Source organism: Manacus candei, unplaced genomic scaffold, assembly GCF_025592945.1.
Source record: "Manacus candei isolate 608988 ecotype Guabito, Panama unplaced genomic scaffold, ASM2559294v1 h1tg000014l, whole genome shotgun sequence".
Taxonomy (NCBI): domain Eukaryota; kingdom Metazoa; phylum Chordata; class Aves; order Passeriformes; family Pipridae; genus Manacus; species Manacus candei.
In genome coordinates, this window is record NW_026138062.1 from 51,900,095 (window position 1) to 51,923,277 (window position 23,183).

Sequence of the window (23,183 nt, forward strand, 5' to 3'; positions counted from 1 at the left end):
CTCGAGACAACTGTTTATTGAGTTGAGGTGCGATAGATGTGAACATGAATTAAATGTTTGTACATACCTCAATATACACCAGTGGAAACTAGAAAAAGAAGAACGGAAAAAACACGTTTAGATGGAGTGCACGCAACACAGTGAAATGACTAGGCTGTGATCATGTCTCAAGGTAAAAGGTGTTCACCCAATAGGATGAGGAAAAAAGTTCCTGATATGGAACAACAGAACATTTTGAGGTACATTGGGCTGGGGTGGACGGGAGGGGCAATTCTTTTTCTCAGGCAGAAAAGACAACTGAAATTACTAGTTACTATCTCTGGATGATCTGCAAGACAATAAGAGCAGGTGTACACTGTGGTAGTGGCAGATTTGCTCACTGTTTACACCAGAATTGTTCACTTGCAGTTTGTCAAACCTTTGAAAGAATGCAGAAGGCAGCCTTATACAGAAATTTGACAACAGACCCCATTAAAAAGATCTGAGGTGACCCAGAAATTTCACAGCTATCGAAGTATACTGAGAGCTCTCCCCAGTTTCATCCTTATTCTCACAATTGACTGAAGGCCAAATAACTTGAAAAAGGAAGTATTATACTTACCACTTCATTCAAGGGATGGAACTCTTCATCCAGAGAAACAATTCTAAACAGGACTGATGGAGAAAGGCAGAGAGTGAGGTTCCACAGTGCAGTCACCAACCAGTAAACACCAGTTACAAAAACAGATGGTATAACAGAGAACAGAGGTGTTCTCTTCTAAAGAAATTCCATTCACTAGAATGGTAAGTCAAGCTAGGTCACCATCTAAGATGGGTACACGAATGAGAGGATGTTAAGAGCAAATCCATGGCAGTGTGAACATCGTACTGATCATGGGCATCAGAATTTCACTAGTTGGGACCAAAGTTAAACTTAAGTTGCCTTTTTCTGCTTTGCAAGGACATATTTTTGTGCTGGAATTCATATGGGTCTTCTAATTTTGTTGTAACTACACTGACTTCCTGGGAAGGATGAATGTAAGCAAGTTACTTCAGCACTTGGCTGCAAGTTTGTGTCAGCTCTGGATGGAGAGAGTATTCAGTATCTCTTTTAGGACATTTGTTTCTATCCAAGCCAAATTTAGGAGATCAGTGGCCCAGAAGAAATAAATGGATTACATAATTCTCTCCGTCTTCATTGAACAAAATCAGCTGCCACTTTGAAAGCTATTTCATGACTTTGTTTGAATTTGGCCCTGTTCTCTACAGGACAAATATCCAGTCCTTCTCTGATTTTAATGCAGACCCTAAATGCATGGACCACAACAACAGAGGTCCCAGTGACAGAAGGAGTGTGTGCAGGTGCCCCATACATGTGCATGCATCTTAAGATTCCCCAAATTGTTCCTATATGGAGCAATAAGTCATAAGCCTCAGCCATGAAATTGCAGTTCTGACCCCCGCTGAAAGCAATTGATATCTGGCCAGCACAATTCGACAGCTTTAGTATAAAGTTTTGTTTCAAAAGCAAATCTTCACTCCTTTCCTGGTACCTGTCTGTCCAGGCTTGTAGATGGGTTTGTCTGTCTGGACAAAGACCAAGCTCTCAGAATTCTGGACCAGCACCATCTTGCGGCTCCTGAACTGCAGGGTGGGCCCCTTCACTGTCACACTGAGAAATGTGCCTGGTAATGGGCTGTTTGATTTTGGAAGCTGGAAAGTAAGATGACAACTATGTTATGGACCACCTTTGAAAGCTTCCTGAACTAAACTGGCCTTTGTGAAATAAGAGATCTTATATAATCCTGATGGACCCAACATAGACTTGAGAGGAACTATAATCAGGAACAAGAAACTGATCTTTATTTGTCCCATATTTCTACCCATTCCTCCTGCTGCATAGTGATTGTGTAAGTATTGTGCAGCAATGAAACTCCCAGCTCTAATACCCAATTTTAGGAAATTCTTACTTGCCTTGACCAAAACCTTTCCATCTGTTTCCTTTTGACATTCACAGGTGGAATGGAATAGTCCCTCTTCTCTTTCAGATAATGTTCCTAGTCCTTGCAGAACATTTCCTTTTTCAAACCAGACATGCCAGACCACTATAACTCTCTCTCACAAGTGACAAAGTCAGTCTTAAACCCACATCTGACAAACCAAGACACAAATGCCAATCTTTTCAGTGTCCTGAACACCAGTTCTTCAGTCTTCAGGCCAAAGACATAATCTGTGTTCTCAGCTAAACGATCACCTTTCTTAGTTGCCTACAACTTGTTATAGTCCCTGGGTCTATCAATCGACATTAAGCTATAAATTTCTTTCTTTGCTGTCTTTTTCAGATACAGGCAATCACAGCTCCATGTTCTTACATTAGTTCAGCGTACACAAGGCAAAATGTATCTGAGGCCCAAAAGCTCTACTACAATTTGAAGGCACTCAAGTGACAATGTGGCCATTGAAGGATGATGCGGAGAACCATTTCACCAAACAGCCATCAAGAGTGTCAATACTAAAACCACTTCTTTCTCCTGGCCTCCTCCTCTCCTAGAGAGGTGGTGGCTTTCCAGGATTCAGCATCTCACAGTCAGGTAGCATATGAAGGAGACCTCAACAGTGAGAGTGTGTTGAGGATGTACAATAACAGATATACCTTTAGCCAAGGAGTAGGTGAACAACTACCAGTGTTACTCTGGTCATTACTTCTCAGTACCTTTACAGTTTGTCCCTGTCACAAAGAATCATCCCACAAGGATGAGATACTCACAGAGAAAGGGATGCAGGTGAATACATCTCTCTCTGACACCACATCATCAATCAAGCTCCTGTTCTCCCCTTGATGCTCAAGTGTGGCACTCAGAGTCACAGACTCATTCAGGTGGGTCAGCTGAACACAGATTTTCTCACGAGAATCCGTGTGTATCACAAAGGGCAGTAGCACCAAATACTGCCTAGGAAGAGAGGAGACGGATAGGTCAGAGAGGCAGGAACAGGCAAGAGGATTTGTACATAAAGAACAAATAAACCAATCTGATAGCTTTACATAAAAGAACAAATAAACCAATCTGATGACTACAGCCTTCACTGTACAAGGAGAGAGGTGCATTTGCTAGGAGTGTAACAAGATTTCCAGCATGTCTGTAACAGCCTGGGAAAGCAGAGAAGCCAGTCTCAAATGTAAAATACCAGAGGAAATCCTCAATGAAAACATCTGGAATGGTTATGTTTATCCAGGTTATGGCACAACAGAAGCACTTCTACTTGGGACCCTGAATAAAGCCAGGAGAGGGAAAGTCAATTGTCACCTTTGCTAGACGCTGTTTGTAGGATTCAGGAGCCACACAAGTGCCAATACCCAGTGAATAAATGCCATTGACTACACGCATCAAAGCATCTGTAGCGCTACTCTCATTCCTTACAGAGATTCGAAACTGCCACAGTGTGGTGCCAGATCTTAAGCAATAGCACTGGAGCAAATTTCAGATTTTTAGAGAAGCAAGCCTCTCTGTCTCAGCTCACCAGGGGATTCCCGCTCAGCCCTATGCAGCCTCCCTCCCTCTGTCCCTCCCTTCCCAGTGAGGCAACTTGCCAGTGGTGTCGTGGTGCCCAGCACTGCATCTGGGAATCAAATTTGATCTGCCTAATGCCAGTTGTTCTCACTTTTTGGTGGGCAAGGACTGGCCTCTGGTGGGCATACCCAGAGCAGTGAGCAGAGGGGAGAAGAACCCTCAACACCTCAGCAGTAAGGCAGAGCATTCCCTTCAGCAGTAGGAGAGGCTCTGGCGCTTTTATGTCCATCAATGGTCTGCAGGGAGAAAGCTCTGGTCGCTCTGACCCCAACCCCACTGTCTGTTTCCCCTGCATTTGATGAAAGCACAGCAGCACAGGCTTGCCCAGAAACCCACCTGCACAGCTTAAAGCTCTGTAATGGGTGAGGTGTTCTGTGCTTTGTGAGGGAGGAAAAGACATTCCCAAAAAGCCAAAGGAGAAAGTCTTTGCGGTGTCAGGACCCCTCATACACTGCTCCTTCCATACATGTAGACATATGCACATAACACACTCCCTTCACATACAAACAAGGCAAAAGGGGGTGAAGAAGGGATGTGGCACAATATATCTTCACAGACCTGAACAGTCACAGTCTTACAGTGCCACATAACCCTGGGTGAGAAAAGAATTTTCATTCCATTTGCTGAGTTGAAAAATGTTAATTAAAATATAGAGCCATTTCTGATCATCCCAGATCTGTTATTTGTTCCTTTTCTTCTCATTATCAGTCAAGAAAACTACTCCCAGCTCCTGGGAATTTCACCTTGGTAGTAGGGTACTCAAAATGAATTTTTGTAGGGTACCTAGGGAGAAGGATACCCAAAATGAAACCTTTCATTGTCCCTTCAAAACAGTCTCTCTCTCAAGAAGAATGCATTGTATAAACAGTTATAAAAAGTTGCCTTTCAAAAGAACCAATTTTCTGCACAAAATTTTGTTGAAATCCTGTCAATTCACTGAAACAGCAAAAAGTATTCTCATAGACCTTTCCCTCTTCCTTTTTTTGTTTTTTTGCCCTGAAGTTTTACTGATATCTCAGTTCCACATATTGTTTTGGGTCCCTCTGAAGCACTAGAGTTTCTGTTTGTAGAAGATACTTTACCCAGCCCTGGTGTCTTTATTCCTGGGTAAAAGAAAGCACACAGAAGATAAGGGATAAAGCAATAGACACAGGAATACAACTCCAGTCTCCTGCCTGCCCAGAGACCCCCCTGCATAGCTTACGGCTCTGTGATGGGTGAGGTGTCTCCCGGAAGGATGAAGAGGAGAAGCAGGAAGATACTTGGCTTGATGAGCAGCCCATTCTTCCCCATGGTGCAGAGCAGGACGTGCTGAGTCAAGCAGACCCCCAGTGTGGTTGGGTGCTGCTTTTACTCCCCCTCTGCTCTCCCAGTCAAGCCCTTTATAGTCTCCTTCACAAACAGCCCAGGGACTGGAGGAGATAAGGGCTGGGGGCCAGGGCCGATCCGGAAACAGGGAGAGGCAGTAAGGAGGAGCTGGAACTAGCAGCTCCAAGTCCGGGCAGAAGGCCAGGTGCTGGGGGAGAGAGGGAGGGGAGGGTTCCTGGCAGGCTGGAGCTGTGTCTCTTTTGGAGCAGGGCAGCAGGCCATGCAAGATGAAAGGTGGTAGCTAGAGAAATAAAGGGCTAACAGCAGAGGATGAGGGCAAGGCCTCCATTTCTAGCAGGGCTCCCTGTATGGAGCTGGACACGGCACTGGCCATGGGGGCTGCTGGAGGACCAGGCGCTGTTCGATTTCCTTCAGACTGGGAGCAGGAGATTGAGCTAGGATTTGGGAAACAAGCGTGGGTGTGCCTAACCATCATTTACGGGAACGTTCTGAAAACAAGGAATTTAAACTGTAAAAACCTTCTCCCTCCACCCACTCTGTTCCCTTGTGATCTCCATTCCTGGTCCCATCAAAGCTAATGCCAGGAAAAGGGGCCAGAGAGTGCCTGAAACATCAAGTCATCTAAAATAATCTGGCCTTCACCCTGACAGAAACAGGGACAGTGACATGATGGGAAGCTGCCAAAAGTTCAACTCATTAACAGCATGTAACACATTAACCGGCTCCCCAGAGCAGCAGCTACCCCTACCCAGCAGAACATATGTGGCCTGGGTCTTACTTTCCCTGCACTGGTTGTTGTTTTGGGTCAAGTTATTGGTACATCTAGATCAAGTTATTGCTGTTTGATGGAGTTCTCTGGGTTTAATTAGGTGAAAATCTATGTAATGCACTGTGATGGGCAGTGCTGCATCACAGAGGGAAATAGGGGTTTTTGACCACTGTCTTTACTGTCTTTACCTTGGTCTGCAATAGGAAGATCAATAGCTCTGGTAATTATTATCCTTGTAAATGGCAGTAGAATATCTGACTTACTTCGATTTCTAATGCAAACTTCAAAGAATGGTGCTCTATGTTAGAGGATGTAAAGCATAATTTTCAGATTTAAAAGTGTGCAGGATAAAATGATTTTCTGACTGTCCTTCCCTTCTCCTACTATCATCATCAGAACTTTGGTAAGCTCAGGAACTTTGGAGTTAAAAAATCCAAGTGCAGTGCAATAACAAACCTTCATTACAGACTACATTCTGCCCTGCAGTGACCTGCATAGGAAACAAGAGGATAATAGTGTCCAATTTCCTTGGGGACTGCAAAAAGACAGCCCAGATTTGTGCTCTTCCTTCTCCATCTGATGCCTAAACGTCACTTTGCCTGCCCAAAAGAAATGTAACCCAGTAAAGTCTGCCTCACCTACAGAGAAGAGGATTTGCACATTGAGTGGTCAAAGCCTTTTTGAAGATTACAATTTACATTGGTTCAAAAAGGTCAGGAGCTGGACTGATTGAACATAAACCCTACAGCAACAAGGTGCAGAACTACACATGGCATAGGAATGCCTTTTGTCAAATAGCCAAACAGCTCACACTGCTCCCAAGCCAGCTCCTCATCATTAGGACCTTGGTCAAAAATGTGCTCTTGTAGCCAAAAACTGAAGAGAAATTATTTCAGTCCACTGAAAGGGACAAGTTTTCAAGGGCTTGAGAATCCCAGCGAGTACACTCAACATTCACAGATATCAAACTGCCCTCAAACTGCTTGGCCTCTATATCATTCCCAATAGCATCTTGGACCCCAGCAGCCTAATTTCAAGGGTCTCTGTATTGCCCATGTCATTTAGCTTGTAGGAGGTGGCACAGACAAGTCAGTGGCAATGAATTTTCCTGCTCTCCCCTGCCATTTCTACTTGCTGTGAGTACAACTGAGAAAGCAAAGAGGCTTTCTGGATCTTTTTGGCTAGATTTTAAGTGCTTAAATCCTCAAGAAAACTCCCACAAGGTGTTGGCCTGTCCACAAGGAGAGTGTGGTTTAGTAGTGTCTTTCTGAGATTTCTCTCAGCAAATCTGAAGTTCTGTCATTTGACATAGCTCAAAGGTGCCCCAACTGTACAAAACCAGCATTAAGTATCCTGTATCTAAACCAAGAACCTTGTTTCATTCATGAATAGCATCACAGAAGCGCTGGTTGTAAGGGAGCTCTGGATGTTATGTAGTCCGTCCTTTCACTTATACCAGGACTTCTGCCAATGCTGTCAGCTGTGACTTTGTCAAATCAGATATTAAAAACTTCCAAGGATGAAGAGCCTGCTATTTCTCTCGTGATGTGTTCCTGCGTTGCACTAATCTCTGGTGAGGATGTCTTTCCTTGTGTCCAGTCTGAACTCTCAAAGCTGCAGTGGCAGCCATTGCCCCACATTATATCCTCTGCCCCTACCAGGAAAATTCACGTTCTAACAGCTTTGTAACTGCCCTTCAAATATTTGTAGGTAGTTATTTAATCACTACAGCTTTCTCTTGGTCAGACTAAACAAGTCTTGCCTACCTTGTCACTCCCTGTGGCAATGAATTTTCCCGCTCCCCATGCTCTGACCAGTTTGACAGTCCTCCTTTGGACTACCTCCAGTTTCTCCATGTTCCTCTTGAACTGGGGGTCAGCACACCCGACAGAGTTCAAGTGCAGTCTCAAAAATGACATGGAGAATAAGGACTGTAACTTACCTCAATCTGCTAGCCATGATCCTCCGGTATTCGTTCATGATGGCTTACAGAGTTCATACAAAAAGAACTTACTTCCAAGAAAATCAGTATATATCAACTATATCAACATGCTCTAGACAGAAGATTAAAAGCTCTGCCAAAGATAGTTGTTCAACTGTTTTTCATGGAACTGAATATATTTGCTCCAAATTGCTTTAGTATTGGAAAAACTTGAACCCAGAGAGGTGCTACGTGCTTTGTTGAAAGTAAAATCCACAGCTAAAAATCCTTTCCCTTCAAAGACTGCTCAACTTTTGAGGCAACCTAATATATTTATTTATCTTACATTTCCTGCGCATCTCTTTGGGATGAGATTGAGAGCCCACATTTGAAGAGCTAAAGATTAATGTATTAATATCTTAAAATAATAAATCATTATATATAATAAATTATAATATGCCCTTCACTGTAAAATCCTAGGGGAGGCAAAGCTGTTCCATTATTGACAAGGTAAACTATGCAAGCTCAGAGACACGTTCACCTTGCCTACACGTCATGATAATATAAGAAGCTGTTTCTTCTCTGGGATTCTCTGGTAAAGTAACTACTAGCTTTCCTTCTGCAGATGCCACCACCATTTTGACAAAGCAGGCAAAGTCTCCATCACTATTTTGAAGGACCTCGCAACTTTCTAGGAGTCAGAGACAACCATCTTTTGATAGCTGAATGGACTCTAGCACAGACAAAATGACTCATCCAAAGTAACCCAGACAATCCAAGATGAAAAAAAGTTTTCACTTCCTAGTACACTGCGGTTTACTCAGGTCTTACTGTTGCAGGCACAGTTATTGAAAAATAGACCCACCCTGGCTGGAAACATTCCCACCTTAAGACTCTCAGCTCAGTAAACCCTATACAAGGCTCAGCAGATATCCACTTAGCTGAGTATGCTAAGATCCGTATGTTTGTATTCATCTGCCTTGACACTTTCATGTGTTACATCCTGTTAAGTAGATGGAAGATAATGCCACAGGTAGCTGGTAAGGATTTCCTTCCAATTAGAATAAAAATATGAAGCAAATGTAAACTGTATGGAGTCTGAATTTATATGCTAAAGTTGGTTGTTGTACTTCTATGATTCTATGAATAAGATCTCCCCTCAGCCTTCTTTGCTTCAGAATAAACCATCCAGCTGTGTCAGTCTTTCCTCATAGATGCTGGAGACGTGCTCCAGTCCTTTCATCATCTTTGTGGCCCTCTGTTGGATTCTCCAGTATGTCCATGTTTCTCTTGTACTGAGGAGCTCAGAACTGCACACAGTGCTCCCAGTGTGGCCTCCCCAGTGCTTAGTAGAGGTGAATGATCACCTCCCTCAACCTGTTGGCATTATTCTGTCTAATGTGGCCCAGGACACTATTTGCTTCCTTTGCAGCAAGGGCACACTACTGGTCACATTCATTCTGATGTTCAAAAGGATTCCCAGGTCATTTTTTGCAAAGCTTCCTTTCAAGTGGGTCAGTCCCATGGTGTACTGGTGCATGGAGCTGTTCCTTCCCAGCTCCAGAACTTTGACATTCTCTTTGTTGGACTTCACAAGGTTCCTGTCAATCCATTTCTCCAGCCCATCTTTGCCAGAACAAACACACACCTCAGAACATCTACCAGGAACCTGCTGCTCGCCAAGGCAAGGCTTAAGGCCTTCTGTTTGGGAAATCCCCACGGAAACACTTCTGTGCACCATACCATATCTGCATAGTGAGGTGGACGTCCAGAGCAGCCCATGGGTGCTGCGTGTGCTTCAGAGGTCATTCATATGGGCTCAGCAGCCTGTATGTCAGTCAAACCTTCAGAGTAGGTAATAGCAGTAACTTTGCATCAGGACCATCCACCATCAGGCAGTCCTGTCAGACTTACTGCTCTGACTGCAATTCTGGACCAAGGATAAATTGACAATAGTAAATTGAAATATAATATAAATATATTACCATAAAGAGGATAAATTGAAAATTAATAAAATTTCTCTTCCTTTTTTGGAACAAAATCTCTGTGTGTAAAAAAGTTTTCCAGCTGTGCGGAAATGCAATCTACTGTCCAACCCTTAATATTCACTGTGGTTTTATGCTGTTCAAACTCTGAGCCTGGCTCTGCTCTATTTGAACTGAAAGTTCCTTTATTAAGGATTTGTCCACTGCTTCCTCTCTCTGCAGTACGAAAGTGCAGAAGTGGGGAGGAAAACAAGTTCTTGGTTGATTCAGTTTCACACAATTAACTGTATACCTTTGACTCCTGTCTCTTGACTAGTTTGGTTAAAGTTGGCCTATAAAACATGGCCTGCAACTAGTTCCTTCCAACAGAGAGAAGTAATGGCACAGGTACACACTTTTGGTCCAGTGCAGTACTAGAGGTTTATTTTCTCTGCTGGATTTACAGAAGCTGTAGTTGCATTTCACTCTCTTCTCTCCCACTCATAGCACTGGGATGCAAAAGGAGAGGCTGCCACTGGGAAAAATCTCTTTATATGTTTCTATCAGTGAATATCAGGCTTCATTTTTCCAGTCCTTCTGATATCAGACAATGGAGATACAGGGAATGGAAATGAAATCTGATGCTCAAAATTGAAGGAAAATTGACAGCTCACCCTCAAAGATCTGAAGACACCTGTTGTGATAAAGCTTTTGTTTGCTCTTAAAGGACAAATAGGGAAAGGTTAGGCCAGGGAATATGTCCAAGGTCTCAGCTGGTCACAAACAGCAGCAATCTAACACATGTGGACTGAGAACAGATCTACCACTGAAGATAACTTACATTTATGGGCAAATCACCTTTGTGATGGTATGGAAAAGGCAAGTAATTGCTCTTGTGTGAAGCTTTGGTTTGCAGGACAATGATCAATTCATACCATTGATGAGATTGTTATGAGATGAAAATGCACATAGGATTTATCTAAGCGATTTCTCACAGATCCATGGAGCATGAAATTCACAGCTGGAGGCATGAAAACGACCTTTCATCAGGACAGCACAGTGTTGCACGTGGCTGTTAGAGAGGACCCTGCAAGAGACACAGAACAGAAGTGAGATTGAGAGAAAATGCTGAAGTTGTCTCCTGGAGGCAAGAAAGAAAAAACATTTGATTGTGAAGGGTGTAGCCCAGAGGAAACGAAAGAACCCAACCTCCAAAAGGCAGCTGTTAGAAAATAAAATATACACTAAAGAACCACCTTCCCACTACTACCAAGTAATTTTGCCATTGTGGAACCTAAATCAGAATGAAACATAGACATGATGCCTTGCAGTGGCAGTGATATCCACCAGCATGAGAATGGCAGTGCTGAGTGTTTCATGGAAAGATGATCACCTCCAAGGAGTTTGTAAGAATGGAAAGCTGGATTTAAGCAGGGAACTAAATCGAGTGCCTAGAGTACTGACCTCCTGACAGTGAGATCTTGGGTGAGTTTCCTTGCTGGAGAGGCATTAGAAACTAACTGATTGTCTTAACTGCCATAAAAAGGAAAGGCCAGGCAAAGTCAATGGACCAAACCATAAATGTTTTCCCTCATGCAAAATGCTGAGTTTTGTCTAAGTAGAGACTGAGTTGAAATTAAGGTTCTGATGTGGGTTGGCACCAGTGCAGCAGCAAAGGGCAGAGTCCTCACACCCACTGACACCAGCACTTGACAGAATTGGTGCAAGGTGGCTAACCCCAGTAAAACCATATACCTTTCTGACCGAGTATCTGTGTGGGTGGTACAGGTAAATAAAATCCTTTGTTTGAGCAGCTGGAGGGAAGTAGGGAGTGCAATACTAATATTAGACCTGGTTTTCACAGGTACCTGCCTTTACAAGGTGCAGGGCAGTAAAAAGCAGACCATGTTGAGCTTAGTGCAGTACAGGTGACAGGAAGAAGAAAATCTGCCCAGGAAGAAAGGTCCTGAGATCTGGAGTAGGAACTCTGGGTATTATGGAACACCAGGCAATCTGAATTAGCACTGTTGTTTTTAAAATAGAATGAAACTCACTTGGTGTAATTGGATATGGAGCCATCTTCCCAAATCCATCCAGAGCTTGTGCTGTTCCTCAGTCCAATCCAGAAACATTCTGTTTGAATACGCTTGAACAGATCCTAGAAATGATGATGAATTACCAAGTGACTAATGACTAATGAAAGCCAAGCAGAGAATGGAGGTCAGGATAAGTAGAGAGAACAGAAAGCAAGATACATCCCTTTGCCTGATTGTTCCTTAAGTGGTTGACAATATGCTTACCCACACCTTCTATTCAGGAAGATCAGCCTTGCAAATCATGCCTGGAATAAAAACTATGTGTACATTCACAAGGAAGTAAGCATGCTTTCAGCGTCCTGGGGAGATTCTTCAAAGGACATTTCTCAGGGCAATATATATGAAACAACTGCTGTCAAATATGCAAGTTGAATATGAGTGCCCTGGCAGCCAGGAGAGCCAACCGCATCCTGGGGGGCATCAGGCAAAGCATCGCCAGCCAGTCGGGAGGGAGGTCATTGTTCCGCTCTGCTCTTCCTGGAGCAGCCTCACCTTGAGTCATGTGTGCAGTTTTGGGCATTGAAATATAAGAAGGTCATTAAGCTATTAGAGACATGTAGAGGAGGGCCATAAGGTTGTTGAAGGGTCTGGAGAGGAAGCCATATGAGGAGCAGCTGAGGTCACTTGGTTTGTTCAGCCTGAATGAGACTGATGGGAGACCTCATTGCAGCCTTCAACATCCTCACGAGGGGAAGTGGAGGGGATGGTACAGATCTTTTTGCTCTCATGACCAGTGACAGGACTCAAGGAAAAGGCATGAAGTTGAGTAGGGGGAGGTTTAGGTTAGATATCAGGAAAAGGTTTTTCACCCAAAGCATGGTTGGGCACTGGAACAGGCTCCCCAGGGAAGTGATCACAGCACCAAGCCTGTCTGAGTTCAAGAAGTCTCTGGACAGTGCTCTCAAGCACATGGTGTGATTCTTGGGGCTGTCCTGTGCAGAGCCAGGAGCTGGACTCAATGATCCTGATGGATCCCTTTCAACTCAGCATATTCTATGATTCTATGAACTGCACCCCAATCTCCTGGAGATTCCTACACACTTTATGTAGGAATGTTTGCTATTAGAATTAATATTAACACTCTACCATGGAGCTAGTTAGCAAGCTAATACAAAGTATTAACAATTACAGGTAAAATCAGGGCAGAGCAGGAAGTGCAGGCACTGACAGATGCGTAACAAACCCAGGAACAAAGCTCTTCAAATTTTATACAAACATTCCTCTTACTTTTTTGCAATGTTCATTTCCTTTTGGCTAAATTTTAACTCTTGTTTATTGTTAAAAGGTGAAGCCTGCAACAGAAACTTAGCCCTGAAGTAAATCCCCTGTCCCTCCCTTCCCTCCAAAAAAAATAAAAGACAAAGCCAGGAGAGATAAGTTTTTCTTGTCCACCTTTGCAATGAAACCAAAGAACAGCAACCTTTCAGTTGTATGGCTGGGCTCCATCCTTATCTCCTGCTGCCATAACAAAGCTTCAGAGAAGACATGTTCACAGAGAAGCATTAACAAAGCTAGCTTGGTAAAGTCGTGGGAATAGGAGCAGCTTGAGGAACTACTTGAGTGTTGCTGGTGGTTTGGAGGTGACCACGCTTCCCTGGCACACAGAGGTTGAGCAATCATAGTCCTTGCAGCATAAGGCATGGATAGCTAGGAAAGTCTCACTTAGATGGATAAGTCTGAGCAGGGATAATGGGTAACACTCAAGCAGCAGAGATGGTAGTAAGGGAGGCTTTTTTATGCAGAAAAATGGGTAACCTGGGGAAGATGCCTACTTCTTAAGGAGTCTGGATTTGTCTAAGCAAATGTGAAAGCCTGGTACATACTCCCAGTCAAGCAGAGACCTGGCTTTTTAAGCCCCCACAGAACATCATACAATGCAACTTCTGTCCAGGGACTGGAAGCTGTCCACGTTCATTGGACCCAAGCTAATAAGCCCTGGCTTGCGCAAAACCAGATCAAGGCTTCTGCTCTACTTAAGCAGATGTGCCTCAGTGCCCCAGCAATCAGCACTACCCCTTTCTTTAGTGACCATACATGCCCTGCCCGTGGTGGGCACCTGCAGAGGAACAGCTGGTTCCTCCTTTCATCAGCACAACTGAGGTATTTTGGCAGAGACGGGAAGTAAGCACTGAAAACAGATTGAGAAAGAAATATCCATGCATGAACACGGGGAATGGGATGGGTCACTGAGCAGGAGGAGCTGGAGCAGTTGCAGGGAGGAGAAGCACAGCTTTTGAAAAGGAAGCATTCCTTGAGAGTGGGGACATAGTACTGGTTTGTGAGCGATGAGTACGTGACTGCCTAGTGTCACAGTCATTTCCTGTAATCACTCAATCAGCCTTATTGAGGATAGGAGGGGAGGTGGAGAGGAGCAGTGGAAAAGGTTGTCTCCTAACATTCTTCATAGGATGATTCTGAGTAGCTGACAGTGACCCTCATGTCTCCCTTCTCCCCTTTGCTTCTATGCTTCCTGCAAACTTCTAAGGTGTACACTGAAACTGGCAGTGCACTGTAACATCAATTATAAGTCCTTCCTCTCATTTAAAGCCAAAATATTGCTGAAGTGACAACACTGCTTGGATGTCAATCACTTAGTATCTGCAAGGAAATGGGAGATCCTCAAAGACTAAGAAAATCATTACCATTTCCCGGGTATCACTGATGACCAGGAGGTGAGCTCCCTGCGACCAGCAGGATACCTGGCTGGAATTCCAGTCCTTCTCCTCCTTGGAGAAGGAGTAGCAGCTCCCTCTGTAGGCCACCCACTCTTCAGGGCAGTGTGGGTAGGAGTCATCTGTAAAAGAAGTCAAAATATTGGCTTTTCTCTATCATTAACCAACAGAAATACATTTGTCAGCAAGGACCTACTGTAAAGTAACTCTTCTGGACAGTTGCAATGCAGAAAACACAAGCATCTGAAAATAACAATGCACAAACACAGATTCTCTGTGCAATTTCCAAATCTTCTTACAATAGTCATATGCACTCTAATGCTGGTGCAAGCATACGCTTGCACCCCCCCCCCCCCACACACACACACACCCCCACCCCAGGTTTCCACTGAACTACTCAGACATCCAATAACTAAAATTGGCTATCTGAAAGCAGAGTACACTCTGTGGGTACACTGTGATTATGCCACACATCAGGTGAATGGATTTTAAGCAGACAACAGTAGGCTCCTCCACATGGTCTAGCACCTTCTGCATGCATGCAGAAGTGTAACAGACCTTACACATTTGTTCTACAGCTTAACACTGTACTTACAGCTGGCAAGTCTACAAAAACTTTACAGTATGTTTCACTGTTCTTTGCCACAGGATTTGAAATGGGTTGCCTGGGGTCTGCACAAGGAATATATTCTTCAAAATATTCTGGATAGGCAGCGGGTACATAAGGCTGGTAGAAACTTAGAATAGCTTCTGGTTTAACCCCGTATAATGGAGTACTTAGATGAGTCTCCAGTCCTTTGCTTTTGTTGCTCATTCTCAGTAATGCCTTGTGCACTTACTCATCTTCCAAATCAAAGCAATCACTAGGGAGGTGCTCAATATCCCAAAGCCTATAGCCAAGCCCAGCAGAACCGCTGACCACAGATGGGGAGCTGTAAAAGAGAAATCACAGTGAGCAGAAGACACATGAAAACTGACCATGGTTTTACATAGTTTGCTTTGTTCAGCGCATTTTCGTAAAGAATTGAACTCTTTAGAGTAACACTGTCTACACTCTGCACATGGCTGACATCACTGCCGCTGCCCAGCCTACCTGGGGTCTCCCCATGCCCCTGCCCACTGGCCCAGGGTCCCACTTCAGCTGGGCTTGGGACAATCAGTCCCTGCCTGAGCTTCTCGGGAGATGCCCATCTCCAGATCAGCCACAGCTCTGCCCCTTCCTGGCCACAGAGACAGCTGGTCCGACCCCTGTGGTGGCTGACCCCAGAAGAGGAAGCACCTACCACAGGTCAGCTGGAGCCCCCCAGGCACCATGTGGAGCCTTGTGCTGGCAGAAGCCTCCCAACAAACCCGCTCCTGCCTCAGCATTGAAGTTTGGGGTGGAAACACAGAGCTGTATTGCTACAGCCACCATGTTCAAGCTTAAATGTAAAAAGAAACCCAAAGTTTTTCCCCTAGCTCTTTCCGCAACAGCAACAGGTTTAATCTTAGCATCCTGTTCACAGGCTTAGGCACATGGTCATGTTACATCTTCCCAGGATACTCCCAAGTCAGTTCTATGTTCTCATCTGCCTCTTCCATGGTGGGGTGGCAGAGTGGGAGAGCCAGCCTTGAAGACCTTGGAACGTCTGTCCCTCCACAATTTCACCACCACCACCTGCTGTTCAATTGTTGCCAGTGGCAGAGGGTGAGTCCTTGGGGCAGCCTCCACTGTAGTCCAGCACAGTTTCCTTTCAAAGGGCTGGTCAGGACTGACATGTAGAGATTTATGAGAAATAAATAATCTGGTTTTATTATAAGCAAATGAATTTAGTGGAAAACAGAAAGAGGCGGGGTTTTCTTTTTTTTTCATTTAATTCCAAGGGGTTTTTTAGGTGTATCGTAAAAGCTGTAAGGTGGAAGGTTCTGTCTGGGCCTGATGCCAGGGAACCTTTGTGGTCGGGAATAGGGAAAAGTATAAAAACAAAAATGTACCCTCTGTGGTGTGGTTACCCGTTGTGTGCGGAGAGACCCCCCTGCACAACGTATGGGGGGGTACGTCACAAATCAATCAAGAGGGAGGGTAACACCCCCTCCTGAGTCCAAGAAATTACATTTTAAGGTAAAAAACCTGGAAATCACTGAATATGTAACAGCTTATGTAACCAAGAGAATACAAAAGGCGCGTGTTTCAAATGGCTGGTGTGCTTCTAGGCCTATGCAACTTAGGATTGCACCCAGCACTGCAATAAAGAACTCCTTGCTGCATCTTTCCTTGTCCTGCAGGTATTTTTGCCACTTTCTTAAACTGAAAGCAAGGATTTTTCCTACAGATCTGCTCTTGTCCAGTAGGACATGTTAACCTCCAGGCTGCATGTTGCTTTCCCGTTGTCATCTCCTGCAACTGTGTTTGACCTGAGAGGCATTCACTTTCCATAAAACATTTGAAATCCCAGCACTAAAATCTCCTCTCACCCAACTGAGGAGAGGATGACACGGCCACAGATGAATTCCAGGGGAATTCAGTTTGGTTTGCTTGTTTTATTAATCTCAATATGATAGCAGCACAGACAACAGGACTTTCTAAGTTAAAGCGGTAAATGTGCAGTTAATTTATGTACTACATCCTGCTCTTGTGATGCTCCAGAGCCTTCTACCCAAATCCAGCAACAAGTCCCCATTGGATCTCATGAAATTTGAGGTGCTTCTCTCCTGGTCATGTCACAAGACCCAAAGAAACACATTTGATTTCTTGGTGGAGGCTGAAAACAAATGCATATCACGTATCAAGAATAGCATGGGAAAGACAAAGAAAGCCAGCACTAAAACAGAGGGGAAAGGGACTTCACTTAAAAAACAAGAATGTGTCCTTTAAACGCTGGAAGCTTTGTCAAATACAGAAAGTAGACAAAATCAGTAAATTAATAAATAGTAATTCATTTTGATCTTGAGCAGTTTGCAGGCTCACTAATGTTAAGGCCATTTTCTCATTTTTAGCAATATATTTAGACCTGCAATTTTGACTAGAAGAAGTTTCTAAGGTAACAAGGGAGAGGATGAGGGAGTTTTGTTGTAAGCATCATTCTTTTGGTATAAAGATCTTTTCTAAGATAAAGGTTTTGTCATGTTTCCTGAAGCTTGTAGGGCTTCTAGCTGCCCAATCATAGTTAAAAGAATTACAACATTTCTTATTTTGTAAACTCATTATTAAATAACAAAACCGCACCCCTTTTCAGTTACAAAATACAGAAAGACTTTTCAGTTACAACGTAGTCCTTGGCTTCACACAAGGAGACAATGGGAGAATTGAAGGACTTGGACTGAGTCTGGAACTTGAACTTTGACTCTGCTCTCTATTCCTCTTGTAAGGTCATGTTTGTATCTCTGGTGACTTGGGTTTTGTCATCAGAACAAGCCTCAAGAGAATGTCAGCCTAAGGATAACAGATAGGGTGGAGATTCTTCTCTGCAGATTGCAACTGAAAACTAAGTAAAAGGGGATAAATATCTGTTGAAACATATCTCTTGGCTCTGAGGTCATATTTCTGAGGATTTGCACTTGTTTTCCTTCCTCTCTTGCCTCTCCAAAGAAGCTATCTCCTGGATCCTTCAGATAACTGTTAACTGATTTTAGGGAAAACAACTGCCAGGACAAGGCTGGGATGACAGTCTGTGAAACGGTTAATCCTTAAATGTCAGCACCGAGCACCGAGCTGGTGCCTCTTGGCAATGAATAGAGCAGTTCTCTATTGTTTTAGACCAACTGCAGAAAAAAGGAAATGACAAACACATCACCCAGGCTAACACTGTCTTAAGTGACTACTGGACTGACATTTTAGTACTGCAGCACATCTAAGACTCTCTGGAAGCCAAACAGAAGACACAACCAGGGCAACTCTTTGTTTTTGAGGAGTTCATAAGAGCCAAAACCTGTTTGTTTAATCAGATGACTGATCTATACCTCCGTGATAGTGTGCCACAGAGACGACTACAAAGTCAGCAAGGGTGTGCATTTGAACAGAGAAAAAATGCCTGAGAGCACGCCTCTCAAAAGTGATGGAGGCAGGGACAGAGTTGAATATAAAGATCTTCTAAAGAAAGGTACATGAACTGAGCTCCTTAGGGACCCTTTGCATGCTGAAGAGAGCTGAGAAATAATCAAATAATATACACAGAAAGTGTGTTCAAAGATCAGCTTCCTTATTTTAGGTTCTCTGACTTTAGCTCAAAAAGATGAGGGTACATAAAAGACTGTGAAAAGGAGGAATATTAAAAAGAAAAATGCAAACATCTCAAGAGATGTCACTGTGTTTTCAGATGAAACCACGTGCAAGAGCAAGACTGCTTTCCAAGCAGATCAAATGTGAGTACTAGAGAGAAACTTGGGGGTTTCTGTGCTGGCTTTGTTTCCATAGCACAGCAAGTGACCAGGCAGCAGTAACCACCACAGGTATATGCAGTTATTCTGATCAGAGCATAGAAATCTTGTATCCCACAGTAAGAGCCCCTCTGCAGTAACAACTGTGAAAAAAATTAAGGTGAACAATCAGTGTTGCAGCCAATGCAACACAACTCATCTGAAGTACACAGGCATTTCATAGAATCATAGAACAGTTTGGGTTGGAAAGGACCTTAAGATCATCCAGTTCCAACCCCTTCAATATTTTGCAAGGAGACACTTACAAAGAATGACCATCAGTGCAAAATCTCACTCTTCTAAGGTGGCATTTCTCAACTAAGCAGCCAGAGGCATTGCTCAATGTGACACTGACAAGGCCTATCAGGGGTAATGGAGGGAAAATAAGGGAAGAAAAAATTTAAGGAAAGCACTAAGAAAATCTTCCTGATAGTAAGATGCCCTGGAGAACTGTCTCAAGGCAAAAGCTGAAAACTTGCTCACTGGGAGGTATATAAAACTAGAACACAGAAAACAAAAAAAAAATCTATTACAAAAGAATCCTGAATAGCCCCAGGGGAGAGAGGCTGGATGATATCATATGCCTTCTCTCTCTGATCTCTGATTACCATATGCCTCTAATTTATCTGTATTCACATCTTGCCTGCCCTTCAAAGAACTATTGCTCACAATCTCTTATTGCTGACAAGCAGACAACCTTAAACCTCTTGAGGACAAAAGGATGCCTGGGTTGAATGCCCAGGCATAGACACTGAAAGAGGTCTGAAACAGAGAGGGAGGGGGACAATGCTGGGTCTCTAACCCATCAGCTTTTTTCACATTAAAATATTCACAGTAATTTTAGAACCAAAGCAACAGCACCCTAAGCTGGCACTCCGAATCAGTGGCCAGCTCAGAGGGTTTCTATTAGATCTTGCTTGCACTCAAAACAAAATCTTTTGTTGACTGACCTCACCTGGCTTTCTTACCTCTTTTTTCCTGTGAAGCTTTGGCCCTTGGCGGAGAAGCCTGAGAGAATCTGACAGAAGTATACGTTACCTCCTCACTCATGTCAGCTGCAGAAGTTTCTGATCTGCTTCCCTCCACGCCAAAGGAAAGAGTGAGCACAAGATGTTTCGATCAGGTTGTTGAACAACAGGGCTCCACGCCTGCAAAACAGGAAGCCTGAGGCTATATTCAAAAGACAAGTAATGTGAAGTTGCAGCCTCCATCTCCAGCTGCTCAAGACAACCAAATTTACAACAGAATGGAAAGCAGTGTTACTGCAGTAACTTCCATTTCCTAATCTGATGAAGGATGTTTTAAGAATAACTGCTGGTGGAAAAGGTGATTAATCACCAAGCTCATGAGCATTTTAATTGTTGCCAATGCAAGAGGGCATGGTTACACTGATGCAGTAACTGGGAGGATGTGCGCTGCTCTGAGGAGCTTCCTCTCAGGGTCAGAAGCAGGTGGATAACCAGAGCACAAGCTAAAAAGGTGAATAGTACGTGCACAAGATGAAAAGTGCGATAAGCAATGGCTATGGCAAACTGGTAGCCCAGCTGCTGTCAAAAGGGAAGTAGAGGTGGACAGTATGGGTTTGAGAAGGAAGCCTTATATGCTCTCAACACTTCTACTAGGAACTCTTTCTTCACCAAATACCAGTGTGAATATGCTCGTGACACAAGGCAGACACTGAGAGCTGGCATCCCTCAAGGCTCTCTGAGTCAACACCTTAACAGCATCAGTATGAGAGAGATATGGACATGCTGGAGAGAGTCTAGCAAAAAGCCACAAAGATGATGGACTGCAGCACCTCTTCTATGAGGAAAGGTTGAGAGATCTGGGACTGTTTAGCCCAAAGAAGAGACATCTTGGAGAGGATCTAATTAATGTATATAAATTCCTGAAGGAAGGTTACAAGAAGAGTCAAAATCTTTTTAATGGTGCCCAGTGACAGGACAAGAAGCAATGGGCACAAACTGAAACACAGAAGGTCTTCTCTCTGAACGTCAGGAAACGCTTTTTTACCGTGAGGGTGATCGAACGCAGACAGAGGTTGGCCAGAAAGGTTGAGGTGTCTCCCTCAATAGAGAGTTGTCTGGACACAGTCCTGGGCTGTAGGTGGACCAGGCTGTAGATGGCCTGTCTTGAGCAGGGGGTTGGACCAAAAGACCTTGAGAGGTCCCTTCCCAATGCAATCATTTTGTGACTCTGTGGTCACCAATAACAGGTAAGGATACTTTTCTTTTGAAGTAGTGACCACTGATGAGAATAATTCAAGTTGCACCGGAGGAGGTTTAGATTGGATGTTGGGAAAAATTTCTTCACCAAAAGGATTATCAAGCACTGGGACAGCTGCCCGGGGAAGTGGTTGCACGACTATCCCTGAAAGTTTTTTAAAAAGATGCAGATGTGAAGCTTAGGGACATGGTTTAGTGGCAGTGTCAGGTTAATGGTTGAACTCAATGATCTTAAGGGTCTTTTCCAGTCTAAAAGATTCTTTGATTCTATGGTGGGGACTACTGATGCTTCTAGCATCCTGAGAAACCTCTTAGCTGCATAGTTGGCTGATTTTTGTTTTAATCCAGATTCTGATCCTTTTTATTTCATGCTCAGAATGGGGATGTTTGCCAGGCTCAGGGTGCACATCTTCAGCACAGTACATGTAATTTACCAAATTGTTTGAGCATTCTCAAGTAAGTAGTTGAAATGACTGCTATTCCCAACAGGGATGATTGTTATGCGTCCTGGTGACATGCTCTAAATTTGAGAAATGATTGCATGGGAGGATGCTCAGCTTGATACAGTATTGTGGCCAATTTGTTACAATGCACATGTCTAGGAAGGCATGAATTGGATATTTCTGCAAATTTCTCCACTTGCCTCTAACGGTGGCATGTAGCACCCACAGAATTCCTTGCAATCATGGGTAGAGCCTGTAGACAGCAAGATAAGGAGTCTGTGCTCGAAGGGAAAGGGAAGGCAGAAGACAGAAGGAAGAGGAAGAAAGTCTTTCCTGAATGCTTTGAGTAGATAATACAGAAGTCTAAAGAGAGCTCTCAAACCCAGAGAGCTACTACACTCGCAAGGACAACTTAGCTGGGAATACAATCTGTGTGGCTGAAAAGAAGCCAACAGGATTCAGAGAGAGCCTAAGTGCCCAGACCAAGGGGAAAAGGCCCTACAGCTGCCTACAGGGCCAGAGTGACCATAAAGACAGCACTATTTGGGAAGAACTGGAGAAGTAAAGACTGGTAAGAAAGAATTAAGAGCTCTGTTTTGATGTGGTTTACCATTTTTTCTCAAATATCAGCAGTAAGTTGAATTCTTAGTTTCAACAGGAAGTAGAGAGGGAACAGTCACACTGTAGGAGATGGGCAGGCAACACACAGTTAATAGCTAAGTGTGAATAAATAAGTCTGACTTTTGCAGCTGTGCCATACTCCCAGTGGAATCACAGCAGGACTAAATCAATCAGTTTTCCAGGAGCCAACAACGCCCCCAGTTCTTCACTGCTGAAGCAGCATACCATGGGGAAATCTCTCAAACTTCTCTCAAACAAGTGGCTTCTCTAGCATGTTCCTAAGTTCACTAAACACCACATTTGTTTCTTAAGTAAAAGATGCAAAAGCCTCAGAACTCTGACAAGGAACAACTGTCCCTTCCAGCAACAGACCCCTAGAAAGTGGACTCTCTTATCATTGCAGTGGGAGCATGACTTAAGGAGATAAATGTCCTTTAAATGGGCCAGTCTCAAATAATTTATAGCTTTATGAATCGCACCCAAGATGCTCAAGTCCACCACCCTTGTGCACTATCAGCTGGACCTGGAATTCCTCTGCAGTGGCAAAACTTGCAGGAGCTGGGAGAGACACCTTCATTCCAAAGTATAACAAAACATGGACGTACTGGAAAGAGTCTACCACAGAGATACAAAGTGGGGACAAAATCAGAAGGATCGAGGACACAAAGCAGTTTTGTGAACTGGTCTAGACCCCTCGCTCCTTTAACACTCTGGAAGCACCCGGTGGGGATGGCAAAGCCCGAGGACAAACTGCTGGACCACCACTGCCTCCGGCAGCGGGAGTGAGGGGCGCGCTGTCGCCGGGAAGCCTGCCTGCTGCTGTACCGGAGAAAGAAGAGGGAAGAGCGCGACTTCCAGCTGGGAAAGCCACAACGCACTTGAATGAGGTGACTTCCAGCCGGCAGCCCGGTGACCACCACCCCGTGGGACCGCGTCGCACCGCCCCTCACAGACCCCTCTCGCTCCCACCGCCTCCAAAGGGCCGCCCCCCGCCCGGAGGGCTCGCCCTTTCCGCCGGCCCTCGCAGCTCATTGAACGGGAAGCGAGGGGAGGCGGGGCCCCGGCGCCGTCAGTCCCGCCCATTGGGTGGAGGAGGGAAGTGGGCGGGGCCCGGCGCAGTCCGGCGCTCCCCGCCGCGCTCCATTCGCTGCGGGGCCGCTCCTGGGCGGGCGATCCCGGCGGCTCCCGGGCTCCCATTGG

At 44.4% G+C, this 23,183-nt stretch overlaps 2 protein-coding genes across 4 annotated transcripts in view; both read right to left on the bottom strand.

Moving 5' to 3' along the window:
* A2M (alpha-2-macroglobulin) overlaps nt 1–5,012 on the bottom strand; it is a 29,873-nt gene extending 24,861 nt beyond the window's left edge. Inside the window, exons 1-5 of the mRNA XM_051779891.1 lie at nt 4,753–5,012; nt 2,747–2,930; nt 1,533–1,692; nt 602–654; nt 68–88 (exon numbers count right to left, since the gene is read on the bottom strand). Coding sequence (XP_051635851.1) covers nt 68–88; nt 602–654; nt 1,533–1,692; nt 2,747–2,930; nt 4,753–4,841 — 507 coding nt within the window. The 5' untranslated portion in view covers nt 4,842–5,012. The remainder of the gene's footprint in view (nt 1–67; nt 89–601; nt 655–1,532; nt 1,693–2,746; nt 2,931–4,752) is intronic.
* A 4,973-nt stretch (nt 5,013–9,985) lies between these two features.
* Nucleotides 9,986–23,008, bottom strand: KLRG1 (killer cell lectin like receptor G1). 3 transcript variants are annotated; one of them, XM_051779943.1, is made up of 6 exons: nt 22,938–23,008; nt 19,663–19,842; nt 15,139–15,231; nt 14,270–14,421; nt 11,586–11,689; nt 9,986–10,618 (listed from the first exon to the last, which is right to left on the bottom strand). In XM_051779943.1, the coding sequence occupies exons 2-6, from the start codon at nt 19,742–19,744 to the stop codon at nt 10,507–10,509; spliced, it is 543 nt and encodes a 180-aa protein (XP_051635903.1). In that variant the 5' UTR covers nt 19,745–19,842; nt 22,938–23,008; the 3' UTR covers nt 9,986–10,506. The 3 variants fall into 3 exon arrangements, with proteins under 3 accessions (XP_051635903.1, XP_051635900.1, XP_051635902.1); XM_051779940.1 differs by having other exon boundaries at nt 22,809–22,968; XM_051779942.1 differs by having other exon boundaries at nt 22,862–22,967.
* Nucleotides 23,009–23,183: the final 175 nt, after the last annotated feature.